Source organism: Zootoca vivipara, chromosome 1 (genome assembly GCF_963506605.1).
Source record: "Zootoca vivipara chromosome 1, rZooViv1.1, whole genome shotgun sequence".
NCBI lineage: Eukaryota > Metazoa > Chordata > Lepidosauria > Squamata > Lacertidae > Zootoca > Zootoca vivipara.
In genome coordinates this window covers 106,427,280-106,445,090 of record NC_083276.1, presented here as the reverse complement: position 1 = coordinate 106,445,090, position 17,811 = coordinate 106,427,280, and the positions used below count along the sequence as shown (strand labels likewise).

Here is a 17,811-nt window from a genome sequence, read left to right as displayed (position 1 = left end):
TCTTCCATACAGTCCTCGGTCACATGTTTTCTGAATGGCTGTCTGTTAGCCGTGACCCTTTGCAATGGAAGAGAAAACAGATGTTTTATCATGCTGCCAAGTTGTTGGGCCTTTTTTTTCCCCTCTTGCATGTTAGGAACAGTTCTACACACAGGGAGTTTTTGTTAATTAGTTTCAGATGATGACTGGGAGTTTTACACCATGCAGTTACTACTCTTCTCTCCAACTCCGCACCCCCATTTGCCACCCCTGCCCTTCTCAAGTCGATGCTCACGGCTGGCTGTTCCCATTTCTTAATAAATGCTGAACATAGCTTTATGCTTATTAGATACTTAACCCCTTGAGTGCCTAAGGAATAATAACATGCATAATACATACAGAAGAACGCTAACTTAAAATCAACCTTGTTTTGATATGCTTGAGGAAAAGCAAATAAGTGAATTCAGCAGACTCAAAAGCTTTTAGTTCTAAGTTACCTTTCCCTCCATTTTTGTTAGCAGAAGCCCAACACAGGAGATCTTCTTTTGCAAGGACCAGTTTACTTCTTGAATTTATTATTCAATGCGGTGCAGTGTTAAACATAACTATAATAAATGCAATAAAATAATACAGTCCCTTCAAAACAGAAACATAGCAGCACATCTTGATACATGATCTCAAAAATCTTTACAGGAAGAGCAACAGGACAACAGTATTATAAAATATCATAAAACATCCACAATGCAGTGTGGAAGGTGAAATAAAAGCTGGCATCAATGATCTGGGAATGCTTATCCAAAAATTTTTTTTGTTATTTAAAAGGTAACTGAGACAAACCACCGTTGGTGCTTTTTGTATTGCATAAAGTGGATGCCATCATTGAGAAACCCACTGCTGTGTTCCTGCCTGATGCATTTTTTGGACAGGCCAAAAAGTGTTCTCTACCTAAAAGCATTGCTATGTTATTCTTTTCTCTTTCTTTCTTTCTTTCTTTCTTTCTTTCTTTCTTTCTTTCTTTCTTTCTTTCTTTCTAGCATGTGCTTCTCATGAGTCTTTGCTAAATGGATTCTCAGAGCCTGATCGTGCATGGAAGTTGCCCTCACTTTAAATTTGTTACGGCTTTGTATGAACGCCTTGGGGGTGTTTGTACTATTCTGTTGTCATGTGTTTATTCATAAATCTGCATCTTTATATAATGTTTAAATAGAGCCAATGACTTCTTAAGTCTTCCCTGTCAAAGAGAGAATGAGATAGTGTATATAAATATGGAAGGCAGCTTCAGGAGACAGAAAAAGAGCTCCTGATCATACATGCTCTATTTTATTTTATTTTATTTTATTTTATTTTATCTCAAGCTCACTCGAACATGATTTGTAAAACAAGTTAGAGCCAAATACTCCAGTGCAAACATACAGATTCCCTTTCTGTCTACAACTGCCCTCGCTTGCTTCAGGGGGTTGGACAGAAGTCCTGAGGTGGATTTCTAGAGGGGAAATTGGCAACAGAAAACCTATGAGCAGAAGGGTCTCCTACTTGTACATCAGAATCTTTGAATCCGAGCCATGGTTTTTATTTACCAACTCTGAGCAAAGCCACTTTATTCTGCAGAACTTTTGAAATAGTGAACTTGTGAACTGATTAAAATTGGGATAATTTTTTCAGGGATGCAGGATCCAGCATGGCAAAAGCCCTTCCATTGTGCAGCAAATATATTCCTTTTTATCTATTGATTTTCCCACGAATGTAATTCTAGAGATGATAATGGCTTATGTTGTCAGAAGAAGGAAGTGCTTATTCTGTGAATGATAGTAACGATGAATAGATGTAATCATACATTTTGGCCACAGCCGTTTCTCTAGAAGAGTTTCATTGATCTCCTAGGGAAGTCTTGAGAGACTGCTATTCAGTGACTTCAAAATTACATATTTAGCTTTGACTGCTGTTGGTACCACTTTATTGTGGAGACTTTCACAGCAAAGTAAGTCTCATGGGTACAATTTTATGTTCAAAATTTCCAATATTCTTCTAAAAAGTAATAATATTATTTTTATTGCTTTTTTTTCAGCAACAAGAGCAGGATCCAACTAATCTATATATTTCCAATTTGCCACTTTCAATGGATGAACAAGAGTTGGAGAATATGCTGAAACCTTTTGGGCAAGTTATCTCTACAAGAATACTTCGTGATTCCAATGGCACAAGTCGTGGGGTTGGCTTTGCAAGGTACGATGGTAGCTGTCTTTTATAAATCGCTTCATGAATAGTATCTTCAGAACAATTATAGTTAAAGTAAAATGAAGGTGCTTAGCAATAGAAAACAGTATTTTACCATGACAAGAAACTCAAAACAAAGATGGTAGGACTGATCATTTAACCAAAATATTAATTCATCAAATAATATTCAAGGATGCATGGCACACACCTATTAGTACTGTAATAGAGAATTGTTCAAATGTCAAATATTGACATCAACAGCTTATTATTAAAGTATCAGCCATAAAAGACAAAAGTGTATATTTAAAGGTGGTTGTGGTTAAAGAACATGAGATGTTATACTCTAAATCAGCATGGTGGCTGGGGCTGATGGGAATTATAGTCCAAAGCTGCTGAAGGGCACGAGGTTTGTAAAGACTGAGCAATGGGTGTGGGGCCTTGACTTTTGAAGAAAAAAGGATTTTCACACCACCTTTGCTTTAAGGTGAAGTTTGAATTTTATTGCTCTCTTGCAATTAAAAGGTGGGACACGACTGACACCAGGGCAATATTGACTTATTAGACAATATTAAACTGCAATCAAACAAGTTGTTAGTTACCTTCTATTCCAATCCTAATATTGCTGCCTTATTCTTTGCATGTTTTTAATTGGCTCAGTTGTTTTAAGGGTTCTTACACAATGGGTACTCAGAAATAATTACCCAGTATTGCCATATCCATACAAAGGTAATATACGAAGTTGAATTCAATTAGTAATTACAGACACAGGAATCCTGTTAAACTAAATAAGGAAAACTGTACCCAAGACAAGTTGAATTTCCTTTTTAGATAGTTCCAATGTGCAATGAGAAAAACATTGTCATTTGAATGTTTACTTTCAGTCTTTAATAGTGGAGCAATGATTGGGGGAAAGCACAAAACATACCCCAAATTAATTTTTTTCAAAAGACACAATTAAAGCATCCTTCTCACACACATACAACAATGTTGCAAGGACTGCATAGAGCTTGTAGGAGGAGCCAGGGAGAGACAGTGAGATAGACAGATATGGACACAGACATAAACCATAGGAAGCTTCTTAATAATGAGTCAGATCACTGGTCCATCCATCTCAATATTGACCAATAGCATCTCTCAAGGAGATTTTCCAGCCATACATTCTGGGGAGTGAACCAGGAACACACTACATTCAAAGCATGTGTTCTATCACTGAGCTATGGCCTTTCTCCCTGGTTTGGCACCACAGGAACAAGCCTTGGGTTCATCTACTAAGATTCACCGCCTCCCTTTTTGTCAGAAAACTGCAGTTGGCCCTCTTTGCATGTGCTGGCAAACAATGGCCAGCAAGCCATGAGGAAAGACATCATAGTGCACAAAGGGATGAAAGGAGTGCACAAGTCATAAGTTTATTCACATACTGCCCAAGCCTTATTTTGTCATTACGATTGAACTGGGCTGGAGGCTTTGTCATTGTGACCTAATAAGAAAGCAAAACATGTGCAAGTTAATATTACACAGTTATCTCTTTTTTGTCTTTTACACAGGATGGAATCGACAGAAAAATGTGAAGCAGTAATTGCTCATTTTAATGGGAAATTTATTAAAACACCCCCAGGAGTTTCTGGTAGGTCTACGTATTCTTCTGAAAATGTTACAATCTAATGATTCCTGTAACTAGATTATGCAAGTGGTACCTGCATAACACCACTTCTAAAAGGAGGGTGAACAGCACTACAATAACCCTCTTACAATGTTACATACTGTCTGGAGCCCTGAGGAAGGACACTCTGTGCTGTTCAGGCCCTTGGGGGGTCGAGGAAGAAATTTCAGGAATGTGGAAACATCTCTTCTTCCTTACCTTTCCCTTGAGTCCTTCCCCTGTGGGCTAGTGGGCTTCTAGATCCAACACTACCGGTAATTCACACACCTTTACTTGAACATCCAAGCCATCATCCCCGGAGTGCATTCATGAGGACACATGCAACTTGTGAACTGAGCAAGTGGACATAGCTGGTAGTATTTCTGTGATCACAGCAGCATTTACTTTACATTATAGAGGTTTGCATATAATAGGAGAAGCACTGAGAATACTGTAACTCTGACAAGGGAAGGTAGCTCTCTGAATTTGTCTTACACAGCCCCAGTCTGCTGCTGAGTATGGGCAGATAGATTAAGGGTGCTGTTGACTCCAGTGATCCAACTACTGTGCTTGTAGTTATCCCATTTTCTGTAAAACCATGTGAGCCCGGACATTGAAGACCCTGAATATAGGCCATTGCTACTCTGAGCATTGTAACATTCCACTGCTTTACAAGGATTGCTCTGAAGCTTTGGGCACAGGTCCTCCCAACAGCTGTAAATAGTTCTACATAAGGTGTGCAGGGAGGGGAACAAATAAGGCTTCTATTTTTAATTAGTCCCCTTTTCCTGTGGCTTTGCGAGCTTGTTCAGTAGCGCTGAAGGTGAATGAATCTTGATAGGAAAACCTGATACCCAAATATAGAACCAGATGAAGATGATAATTTTAGATCCCCCCTCTTCCTGCCTAAATTAGCTTGCATCTTTCTAGTGCAAAAAAATTAGCAAGGAAACAAAGAAAGGTCCACAAGGCGTTCTCCTAATGCAGCTTAATTTATTCATTTGCTGCTGTGAGAGTCCCAACCCATCTTATGAGGGAAAGCTGTCAGCTCATGATAATTGATTGCACTTCTTACTATGGGCTCTTTTGAAGCCAAGAGTTAACACCCTTTTACTATCAGCCTCTGCCAGGGAGTAGCAGATTATTGCTGGATAGGATTAAATTAATATGACCAGAAAGACAGAAGACAATAACAAAGTGAGAGAGGAAATTTACTATACAATAAATAGTGCTTTTCTTTGACTTTCTGGGGATGGTAAAATTGTATCCTATAAGAAAGAAGAGACATGGTAGCATGCATGGTCAGAATTCAGGTGAAGAAAGAAATCAAAGGTAGGGTATTCATACTTATTTATTTTTCTTACATTTATATCCTGTCTTTGGTATCTGAAGAAGTGTGCATGCACACGAAAGCTCATACCTATGACAAACTTAGTTGGTCTCTAAGGTGCTACTGAAAGGATTCTTTATTTTTATTTTGATCCTGTCTTTGTTTCATCATGGAGCCCAAGGCTGCATACATGTGATTCACTGGTGATTGTTCATCCAGGCAATGGCCATCCTCAGACCAGCTGAACTTCAGCAAGGTCGTGACCTCATGTACCTTCAGACTATATCCCATGTTTTGGTTCTCTCTCCCTCTCTCGCTCCCCCTCTCTCTCTGGTGTGGGTGGTAGCCACACATTCTTCAATATGAGGTTTCATTGTAGAATTTCCCAGGATGCCCCCAGTGCAAAAAAAGAGAAAGATAATATACTTCCGATGTTACTGCAAACACCTGTTGTTTAGGTAACTGGGCTGACTTAGCAACCAGCCACTTTTGAGCAGCCTGACTTTGACCAGCAGAATACACAGTTTGATGGGACAAGGTAAATTAATCCTTGCCGTGCCATACTCCTATCATTACTAAGAAACTCTCAGTTCTCATATTACAGGAACTAGCCTTTAACAATCTCCAAAGCCATTAGAGGCCATTTGGGTGGAGCTATACAAATAGCAAGGGACCCAGGTGGCGCTGTGGGTTAAGCCACAGAGTCTAGGGCTTGCTGATCAGAAGGTTGGCGGTTCGAATCCCTGCAACGGGGTGAGCTCCTGTTGTTCGGTTCCAGCTCCTGCCCACCTAGCAGTTCGAAAGCACATCAAAGTGCAAGTAGATAAATAGGGACCGCTCCGGCGGGAAGGTAAACAGCGTTTCCGTGTGCTGCTCTGGTTCACCAGAAGCAGCTTTGTCATGCTGGCCACATGACCCGGAAGCTGTCTGCGGACAAACGCCGACTCCCTTGGCCTATAGAGCGAGATGAGCGCCGCAACCCCAGAGTCGGACATGACTGGACCTGATGGTCAGGGGCACCTTTACCTTTACCTATACACATAGCAGCAGACTTAGTGACAAATCTGGGTTGAGGCTATTAGGAGGGACATGGCTAATTCTTCATAGTGGGGCACTGGAGGTACCGAGGATTAAACCTGGGACTTTCCTGCATGCAAAGCAAATGCTGTACCACTGAACTATAGCAGTTCCCCAGATGTTATAGAATTTGCAGCATAATTTTGAATGGTTGGTTATTTGTGGTGCCACATGGAGGCCTCTCCCCTGACCACCCCTGACCACCACATAATGTATGCTACCCAGCATGAGCATTTTCTCAGAGCAGGTTATCAAAGCCATTTTCCACTACACCACATTCCTTGCCTCATAATTACATGTGCGCGCACACACATATGCCTTCAGCTGACCTTGTTATATTACTGGAGCCCCATGTGTCTCTTCGGTCATCTGTCTCATTTGACCTTCACTTTGTTTCTTGGGTTTGTGAGAGAGGGCAGGCATTGCTTCACCCCCAAGTTCATGAGATGCACCATTAGCAAAGCTCTTCCCAGGTAAAGGGCGAGTAATAATCTGCAGCATGAAAATGTAACGCCAACTTTAATAGAAATTAGGGTAAATTGGCAAATGTGAGTTGGATGGGGGAAATGCTGTAATGGACGGAGAATCCAGAAGATGGCAATGGAATAGGTGTGGGAGGAAGAGGAACATCTGTTTAAGAAAAGCATGTTGTCATGGTGCAGCTTAGCTAAAATAACAAGAGTCTGGAACTGAAAGTGGAATAGCTAAATAGTTTTATAGGAAAGGAGGTCTGGCCTCCTGGATAGTGCGAAGCAGATCAGGAAATTCTTGTGCAGACCCAAGGAGACTAGACCAGCTGGTAAAAAAATATGTGCATACTTAGTTTTAGTAGGGTTTGAAACTTCAGAGTGCACAAACAGATCGACTCTGAAGATTGCACTTCCTGCCATAGTCTCAGGCACAGGTTACATTAAAGCAGCTTTCCACTACCTGGTGCTCTCCGGATGTTTTTACATCCTGTTTCCTTCAGAGGCCAACCAGATGCCTAAGGGAAGTCTGCAAGCATAGGAGCCCAACAGCTCTCTCCTGCTGTTCTTCCCCCATCAGTCATCACTCACCACCAGATCAGACATCATCCATGTATATGTGGAGCTAGAATATTTTTGCCTCAATCTTTTCCCCCCAACTTGACTAGCAGCCATTGCATTCTCCTCCATTAACTCATGGTAGCAAATTCCATAGTTTTAACTGTGTGCTGTTTGAAGAAGCACTTCATTTTTGCCATTTTGAATATCCGAACAGTCATCTTCATTAGATGACTCTGGGGCCTAATACTGTATGAGTGGGATAAAAACGTACCTCTTACCTTCTTTTTTTAATGTCTATCATTTCCCACTTTACTCACTCCCCTGCCTCTCCCCAAAAGATATTGTAACTTTTCCTCATAGTGGGACTAGCCCAGTTGCAGCCATTTTGGTTTTTGGTTTTCTGCACTTTTCCCAGCTCTATAATATCCTTTCTGATCCAGATTGTACACCGTATTCCAGGTGAAGTTATACCATAGATTTGAATAAGGGCATTACGATAGTGGCAAATTTTATTTTTGATCCCTTTCAAATGATCCCTAACATAGAATTAGCATTTTTCATAACTGCCACACTGGTTTGACATTTTCATTGAACAATTAATTCATCACAATCAATGTTAGAAATGTGACTAACAAATATTAATAATAATAACAATAACAATAATAATAACCTCATCCCTGTCCTGATCATTTACCACCATCCCAGACCCCCATCAATGTGGGGTTAGTAAATTTTTTGCTTCAGTGCTCACCATCTTGCACTTACTTATATTGAATAGCATTTGCCATTTTAATGCCCATTCACTCAGTTTATACATTCACTTTTGGAACTGCTTGCAATCCCTTTTTTTGCAATCTCTTTCTGGTTTTAAGCACCCTGAATAATTCTGTGTCATATGCAGACTTGTCTGCCTCACTGCTTATGTGGATCATTTATGAACAAGTGTAAAGGCACTGGTCCTAATACAGGTCCTTGGGGGGGGGGGGATTCCTTCCACTGTGAGAAAAGTCAGTCCATAAAGGGCTTGTCCTCTTATCCTGTGACTGCTAATTTTACTCAGGAGCCTTTAGTGGGGAACGTCATCAAATATTTGTTTGAAAACCCAAGTGTACATTGCTGATTCAGTCCAAAACAGCACATAAGAATGTGAGTTGCCATTTTAAGTGCAACCCAGAATGCTGTCAAAACCACAGCACAGGCATCCCCAAACTTCGGCCCTCCAGATGTTTTGGACCACAAATCCCATCATCCCTGACCACTGGTCCTGTTAGCTAGGGATCATGGGAGTTGTAGGCCAAAACATCAGGAGGGCCGCAGTTTGGGGGTGCCTGCCACAGCAGGAGGGGAATTGTCTGGGATGTTACCTAACTGTAGATTTGTGAGGAAGGAAATTGTTAGCAAAAAGTGTGACAAGCCAAGACTACAAAAGCATTTCCACTCAGTGATTAGGAATAACGAGGAAAAAGAGAGAAGGACTTTATTTCAGCCAGATGCAGGTGGTGCATTTAGATAATGGAGTATGACTGAGACAAGCATTGCCACTCCTGAAATTGTCCTGTGTTAAACTTCAAAAACAGAACAAGAACTATAATGAAGGACATGAGCACTTGAACCTTGGAGAGTGGGTTATTGCGTTTTACCAGCTTGCTTAGTAAATTCAATTCTTCAGCCTGGGTTTCATGTCTGTAAAATAGGAATAATGCTTGCATGGATCACCTGCATATGTTATCAGATTAAGTAAATGCCACCTGCCAGCTCATCATGCAATGATACTTGTATAAAACAAGACAGAAAATGCTGAAAGTCACCTTTCTGGCTTCCGCAGTGGAAAGAGTTAAAAAAAAAGCACACAAACCATTTTGCAGCATCTTTGTATCTATGCCCTTAACCATTACTAGTTGCACGGTTGTCAAAAGTAATTTACTCTCTCAGTGAACACTTTTCTGTAGAAATCTGTGGTACTGGAACAATACGTAAGTTAAAGGCATAGCTGCCAAGTTTTCCCTTTTCTCGCGAGGAAGCCTATTCAGCATAAGGGAAAATCCCTGTAAAAAAGGGATAACTTGGCAGCTATGGTTAAAGGAATGCTGTTGAAACACTCAAAGGGTGTTTTCATTTAAGGAAATGACCAGACATGGAAACCACAGAAATGGATTCAAGTGGCTTCTGCTCATAACTTGCCACTTTTTCTTTTGAATGCAAAGCTCAGAGTTAGCCTTCCAAGATTCTGCTGGCTTATGAAAATATGAAATGCAGGGCAGAACATATATTGTGTGTCCTGAGAGCAATTTATAGTGTCCTCATTTAAAATTTATATAAGTAATCCAACCAGAGCGCCTATGTAAATAATGTTCAGTGAATACCTGTATCTAATTAGTTTCTCTCATGTGTTGCATAAAGTAGCACAATAAACATGCAGCCTTTTTTTATGGCCAGCCCTAAAGCTGTTTGTTTGGAAGTTAACCCCATTGGTTTCAGTAGGGCCATTGCACATATGCACATCAATCACTTAAGTGCATGAGTGAATAAACCAAAGTAGATTTAATACCAGAGGCAAAAAAATGTACTTTTGTTTCAGATACAGTATTTTTGGATGAAGTTGAGTTGGACTAGCTGCTAGCAATGAAGTGACAGAGCACGTAGGTGTGACTTCGTATATAACACATCTGCAACCAGAAACTTACAATGAAGGAAGAATTCTGTGTAAACCATTTGTCAGCTTATTTTTTTTTTTTTTTGATCAAAACAGATTCCACACTGCAGGCCCTTCCTTCAGTCTAGAGCTCAGTGTACTCTGATGCATCCTAAAGAAATCAGGCTTTCCAAATTACGTCAATTAATCTATGTATCCATCCTTTTTCAGTTATGAAAATAATGAAGAAGAAGGTCACATGTAGTTGTGTTGGAGTGCTTGTATCTACTAAAACACAGCAAATATTTGCAATCAGGATGTTTGGGAATGCATGAAAACACTGTAAGGAAGGATCACTGGGTACTATCGAATGTATCTGAACGTTACAGTTTCCAAGCAAAATAATTTGGGGGAAACCTACTACGTAACATCTTTTCACAAGTGGCAACTTTTGAAATGCACTTTACTTTTATATCACAAAGGTTATTATTTAGACTATTCCTAAATGGTTTGGTTTGGTTTTTTTTAGCTCCTGCAGAACCTTTGTTGTGCAAGTTTGCAGATGGAGGACAAAAAAAGAGACAGAATCAGAACAAATATATACAGAATGGAAGAGCATGGCACCGAGAAGGCGAGGTGAGACTTGTAAGTCCTCCTCTCAACCTTTAGTCAGTGTGTGTGTGTATGTGTGTCTTTGGATGTGCATTAAGAAAATAATAGTTGCAAAGAGTTGTGCTGCCTTGACGTCCTCCTGCATTGTTCAATGGAATATTACAATCCTTCATTCCACTTCATTACTTGACATATTTAAATGCACTGTTTAAAATATTGGGCCATATTCAACCAACTTACTGTGTTAGTGGAAACCAGTGCTAGGGTTCCCATGAGTGCAATGGGACTTCCCGCCAGCAGTACTTCTCCCCCTACACACCCTCCCCCCAATCTGTTCTTGAGGGTCTGGAAAACTACCAGAACAGTGCACTATGGGAAGGGAGGGGAGATAATTCAATGAACACACACATTTCTATCTCCTTAGCCCTACACTGAGTACAACCCATTGTAATTATATGAATGCAACCCATTGTAAATATTTTATATGAATGTATTTTAATTTCCCTTTATGTATTTTTTAAGGCTGACTTTTCCTAAATAATTCATAGTAGCTCACAAACAGACTCAATAAAAAACACCAGCAAAGTCAGTAGATAAATAGTCAAATATCTGTAACCAAATCAGCATGATATAATCTAATCAGGGGAAATCCAGGGAAGCAGAAAACCATCCATTTTAGAAAAGCAAGATTCACTGACCCCAGAGCCCTTATTTTATAAAGCCAGCTTTTAACCTGGTGTCTGAAGGCAAATAACACTGAAGCCAGTTGGGCGTCCCGATGAAATGGCTGCAAATAACTGAAATTGCCACTCTGCTAGTAGAACGCTCTAGAACATATTGCACATAATTTAACATCTCAACTGTGTTCCTGCACATTGTTTCATGTGCATGCAAGCTGGGCCTTTTTGAGTCTTCATCAAGGCAGATTTTGCCAACAGCCTCTCAAAAGAGATGGTACTTTCTTTATTTAAGGTATTTATAAGCTGCTTAATTACAAAAGTTTCTTGGTGCACATAAAAATAATGAAAAAGTATACAGTGGATACACACATGGGTCCAATGGTACTTTGGTGTATAATTGCAGAGTGGCCATTGCAATGTAGCAGAAGCAAAACTGTCCTTGTGTTGTACGGAATGAGGAAGCCCTTGTGTATTCAGAAGCTCCGTGTCCATGCAAGAAGCCTCTGGATTGGGTCCATAATCTTTTAATGCACAAGGGAGATCCAAAGCAGGTTACTTACTGCATATCACTTGTGCCAACAAAATTTCACAAAACATAAGGCAGTGCTGGCATTGGAGCAACTTTGACTATTTCAGACAGATGGGCTAGTGCTAATGTTTTGGTTTGGAGTGGTAGCCAGTCTTTTCATTGATTATATGTTTTGTCCCTTCCCTAAAGGCTGGAATGACACTTACGTATGATCCAACTACAGCTGCTTTACAAAATGGGTATGTACAATCAGAGACTTAATAAACATAAGTTATTCCATGGTAGGCTACCCTTTTAAAGGTATTAATAAAAGTGTTTGTGCTTTTAGATTTTATCATTCGCCATACAGTATTGCAACAAACAGAATGATCACTCAGACGTCTATCACGCCATATATTGCTTCTCCAGTTTCTACATACCAGGTCTGTATTTCAAGACGGAAGGATAAGCTATTAAAATACTTAGTAGGAATTTGTGTAGAGCTCACATGAAGGCTTTGTGGAATGCAATACCTTACCATTTTTGTCATTCTATGTATAAAACAGCCGGAGACAGAAAGGGAAACACAAGAAACTTGCTTTTGAAGTATTCTTGGTTTCCTGTAGAACAGAAATCAGTGTGTGGAGTATGATGAAATAGAAGCTTGTGCTGCTTAGTTTTACTGCTAAGGCAGATGTCATCGGTGGTGGGTTTTTTTCAGTGAGGAGATGAGTAATGGTAAGACAAGCTTCTGTGAAAAAGAGCTTGCTTACCACTTTCAAACATATCCTGCTAGTGCACAGTAAAGGTAAAGGGACCCCTGACCATTAGGTCCAGTCACGGACGACTCGGGGGTTGTGGCGCTCATCTTGCTTTACTAGCCAAGGGAGCCGGCATACAGCTTCCGGGTCATGTGGCCAGCATGACTAAGCCACTTCTGATGAACCAGAGCAGCGCACGGAAATGCTGTTTACCTTCCCGCCAGAGCGGTACCTATTTATCTACTTGAACTTTTGATGTGCTTTCGAACTGCTAGGTTGGCAGGAGCAGGGACCGAACAATGGGAGCTCACCCCATTGCAGGGATTCGAACCGCCAACCTTCTGATCGGCAAGTCCTAGGCTCTGTGGTTTAACCCACAGTCCCACCCGCGTCCCTTGCAAGTGCACAGTAAACCCCCCCCCAAAAAAAAAATCTGGTTCAGGTCAACAGTTATAAATACATACTACCTGGAGGTGCTGGGACACTCTGAAGAGCACTACACAAGTGAAAGACCTCAGCCAATCTCCATGGGGAGAGATGGATGGCTGCAAGGAAGCAAATGTCCCACTGTTTGCTTTCCTTTGACTCAGCTCAATACCCCACCCATAGAGGATTTGTCACTGAAGGGGGGGGGGGGAGAGCTTGTGTTCATCCCCTGATGCCGTTGCTACAATGGCTCAGAGTTGATGTGGTGAGCAAGCTCCCCCTCTAGCCCCAAACTCTTAACAGGGGGTTTCTGTGGAGGTCTGACCCTACATCCCATGAGTTCTCAGGATACTTTACCAGCCTTTCCAGGATTTATAGGCCACTAGCTTAGGAGAAATGGGTGGGAACTGGTAAGGGGAATTCTGCTATGCCACTTACTCTCAACCCCTCTTGAGTCCCTTTGTGAATCTCTTTGTCTTTCTCTTTCTAAAGACACTGAGCATGGGAAAGAGGCATGGTTTGGGAAGTGGGGTTGAACTGTGGGTGAAGGTTGTACATGCACACTTCCCCTCATGCCTCCAGGAAATATCGCTGGTAGCAAAGGTCAAAGTTGTGTGTGTTAACACTTGGCCCATTGGAAGAGGAAACTCTTCTGGTTTCAGGGAAGAGAGCTTTGTTCAGCCAACACAAGATCCTGCTGCTCTCCTCAGGGTTAGGATAGGCTGAATGCTGGGCTGGTCACAAGGAGAACAGTAACCCCCCTCTGCCGCCGCCCTCACTGGAGCTTCCATACAGAGAAGGGATTCTGGGGACATCTCCACCACATCTCATTTGGGTATGTTAGCCACTTCCCCAGAATCCTCCTGCCTGCAAGTTCCCAAAAGCAACCGAAAAGGAGGGCTCAAGAGAACATATGGTGAAAAGTGATAGGTGAGATCAAAGAACAGAGTCTCTATCCCTCTGCCTCTCCACTTCTCCACTAACCTCCCCAGTTAGGTACAGGAGGGAGTGGTAGAAGGGAGCATCACAACTCTCCTCTTACTTCAGGTCCTCAGTTTGATTTTTTTTAAAGGCAAATGTTACTTACACTTGGTTTTCCAGTCAGTCTCTAAACCTACCGAACTGCCAACTCAGTATGTTGTTCTAATTCTAATCAGTACTTATTGGAAAAGGAAAGCAGCATTTAAACACTCTTGTTTAGTTATCGAAACAAAGAAGGATCTAGGGCTGCAGTTGTATGTTGTGGAATAGCTTCTTCTCTGTTACCCCGCCTCCCAATTTCCAGCTGTTCCTTATTAGACCTAAGGAACAATTTCCCCTAGTTTCTTGAATCTCTACTTTTCACAACTGGCTGTTACTTTTACCTGTATAGCAGAATTCCCCCTCCCTTCCGAAATAAAAGCAGAATGGCTGTTTAGCATATTTATGAGAATCTTCTGCAGTTAACCTGCCATCACAGTTGGGCATTCTACCAGGGCTCAAGCCATCTCTGATAATGCAAATCTCAGTCAGTTGGAGAGAGAGGAAACAGATGTTACCACTTAGCAGAACCACTCCCTCTCCATGCTCTCTGAGAAAAGCACACAGAGAAGATCACATCCTGTACTCTGGCTGTCTTTGTGATGTCAGAATAGGATTGTCAGCGTTCAGTTTGCTTCATGCTGAGTCAAAGTGAATATTGAACTGATCATACTTTTCATGCCAGTTCTTCCTAAGAGTGAACTTGAGGAATTGGAGATTTCTCTCTTTCCTCTCTGTGCCATACTACCACCATCTCAGATCCTCAGAGCTTCTGTTGAAATAGTCTGTAAATAAGAATTTGGGGGGGTGGACTTAATAAGTTTTAAAAGAGAAAGGACAAGGCTGTGATTTAATTCGGGCTTTTCCCATTCTTGTGCTTCAAAAAGGGTTATTGTGATTCTTAGCACTTGTAGGCAGCAATGAAGGCCAGAACAATGAGTTAAGATGAAAGCACGATGCTTTGAAATGTGTGTAAAATATACATTAAAGTTGTGAAGATTGTTTTCTTAACAAAACAAAACCTTTTCATTATTTATTATCTAGGTGCAGAGCCCTTCATGGATGCAGCCACAACCATATATAATGCAGCATCCTGTAAGTTTGCATACTTTCGCCTATGTCAGCTTAGGGTCAATATTCTTACTTGTTCCTCATTTTCATTAGCTATTCCTTTCTCTGGTGGGCGCTATTTCTTAATGCCCACACTAAATAATATCCAACTGGTATGGCTTTCTGCAGCCCAATAATAGACAGCCTAGCCTTATGCCAAGTATTCCTAGCGTGAACAGTGGAATCTTGATAGGTGGCTATTGAATTGGTTCTGGAAACATCCAATGGAATGAAGTAATAATTGGGAGTGGTAGAGGGGGAGAGGAAAAGCTGTGCAATGGGGGCCAGGAACCTGTGGCCCTGCAGATACTGTGGATGACAACTTCCATCATTTCTGACAATTGGCTATGTTGGTTGGGGTTCATGGAAGTTAGAAGTCAAATTTTGATTAAAAGACAGAAGTAAGGAAGAGGTTAATTTAAACAAAAAATTGCCTGGTCCTTCTAGCTCAGTATTGTCTACACCAGGCATCCCCAAACTCAGTCCTCCAGATGTTTTGGGGCTACAACTCCCATGATCCCTAGCTAACAGGATCAGTGGTCAGGGATGATGGGAATTGTAGTCCCAAAACATCTGGAGGGCTGAGTTTGGGGATACCTGGTCTACACTGACTAGCAGTGGCTCTCCAGGTCAGGGTCTCTCCCAGTCCTACCTGGAGATCTAACCTTGGACTTCTTGCATGTAAAGCAATTGCTCTACTAGTAAGCTATGGCCCTTCCCCAGGTATAAGAGCCAAGGTAATTAAGAGTTTCTTTTTGAAGAAGCATATGCATTCACCTGTACAGAGCAGGGAAGGAACAAAGCTCCATTAAAATATAAATATTGCACAGACTATACATGCCTCTCAATCTCCTACATTGTACTACCCCTGGCAGATGCAAAAGAGAACCGTATTCATACAACAATGACAATACACATAAAGGTTTCTTGTGTTAATGTATGCAGTGTCTCAGCTTGCAAAGAATAGCACTTTAGAATCTAGCATAGACAAAGTATTGGTGTTGATCTCCGTACAGCTATCAAAATCCGAATCACCTTTGATTATGCCTTTTCTACATATGAAAGCAAATGCAATTGTCTTGGACACTTAGATTCTCTTGATACTTCCTATTAGAATAATTAGAATAGCTGGATTCGTCTCTCACAAGTGCAATGATAGCACTTAACAAATGTTCCAAAATAATAAACAATATGCAAATTGAAAGCAAAGCAGTTAAAGCCAAGGCACTGTGATTGCTGGGCTATTATGCTGCATCATGTAAGCCCTCCACAGATACATAGTTCTGACACACAAAAGCTCCCTGTCTGTGGTCTCTAAAGGTTAGGGTTTGACTTTTTCTATGTGCACATTTTTGACACTGAATTTAATTTAAAGAACCTTGAAACCTATGGGGCAGGGATATCTCCCCCCTCCCCGTATTTGTGGAACAGTGCTTGTATTTTAATTCCTTACCCCAGTACAGTCTGCAGTCCTCAGATGACTTGGTCAGGAAAAAGTCCGATTGGCAGAACATAAAGAGTGCTGCCAGATTAGACCAAAGTTCCATCTCGTTCAGCCTCCTGTTTCTCACACTGGCCAGCCAGATGCTTCAGGGAAGCACATAGGCAGGAAGGACATGGAGGTCATAGTTCTTCATTCCCTTACTCTTTGAGAGTTGGGGGTACTTCAAGTTGGGTACTTAAAGAAAAGCAAGTTTAAGCCATGGATGTTTTGGGTTGCCTGCAGTCTATCACTGGCTGCTGAATTTTTCACAGGTAAAATGCCAGTAGAGGTGTGATTGCAACTGATTTTCTCAGTACCAATTAAAATCCATGCCCACACTTGAAACGCAGTAGGCTGAATCCAGCATTACAAAAGTAGGAGTGAGGCTTTCCTGCACACACACACAACACAACAACCACCTGCAAACCTCCCCTGAGTGTCAGAGGAGCCGCACTGAATACTTGGAATGTGCCAGGAGAAATTGCTGGTAATTAGGCAAAGCAGCTTGTGCAGTCAGATATCTGATTTGGTGAAACTGGGCAGAACCCCATATTCTTCTGTATAGTGCTCGGTATAACATTAATCTCCTTTAAAGTCCCAGCTGGGAATAACTTTAATAGCTGATTCCAAAATTTCTCCAGTTTAATATAAAAGAAAGACTTTGTTGGCATTGCATTCCAAACACATAGTCTTAACACAAAACCTTTTGGAGTATGTTGAACCCCACAAAGTTAACTCAAATTCCTTAATTGGATATCAGAAAATCCTGGAGGAAGGAAAATGGAGGTGAGGGTTGGTGAAATACTTGGTTCATAATCGGGGGTAGTGGGGTGGTGGGTGGGAAGAAACAACAAAAATGCCTAAGGGAAATATTAGGTTGCAAATAAAATAATGGAAGGGGTCCAATGTACCATTTCAATACCCTAATAGTGTTCTTTTCCCCTGGAAGAATGTTATAAATAAAAATCAGTGTTGTTTGTTAGCATCATGAGAGTGTTAAGATAATGTCAATTTGGAGCAGAATTAATCTCCTAGGTTAAATTTTGTCCTCTACCCCAACAGACCCATGCAGTGCTTTGTAACAGGTGTTTGTCTTGAGACATAAACAAGCAGGGAAGTGAGAATATTTCAAGGAATGTGGGGAGGGGGGAGAATCCCAATGAGATGCAACTGCAAAACATGGAATTTGATACAGGATAATGAAGTTGCTGGTGATAGATTGGGTCCCAATTAGCTTTGCTAATTTTGGTTTTTTCCATTCATTTTAGTAGGGGAGCCCCTGATAACTAGAATCTCTAGGCATTGAGAGGGT

General features: G+C 41.2%; 1 protein-coding gene across 4 annotated transcripts in view; it reads left to right on the top strand.

The window, feature by feature from the left end:
- Nucleotides 1–17,811, top strand: part of RBMS1 (RNA binding motif single stranded interacting protein 1) — a 121,598-nt gene that overhangs the window by 97,094 nt on the left and 6,693 nt on the right. For 2 of the 4 annotated variants that reach the window (XM_035132434.2, XM_035132416.2), the window contains exons 5-10: nucleotides 2,045–2,202; nucleotides 3,738–3,817; nucleotides 10,429–10,535; nucleotides 11,910–11,959; nucleotides 12,049–12,142; nucleotides 14,951–15,001. In XM_035132434.2, coding sequence (XP_034988325.1) covers nucleotides 2,045–2,202; nucleotides 3,738–3,817; nucleotides 10,429–10,535; nucleotides 11,910–11,959; nucleotides 12,049–12,142; nucleotides 14,951–15,001 — 540 coding nt within the window. Of the gene's footprint in view, nucleotides 1–2,044; nucleotides 2,203–3,737; nucleotides 3,818–10,428; nucleotides 10,545–11,909; nucleotides 11,960–12,048; nucleotides 12,143–14,950; nucleotides 15,002–17,811 lie in introns of all 4 variants that reach the window. The other 2 variants (XM_035132425.2, XM_035132408.2) reach the window with 1 other exon arrangement.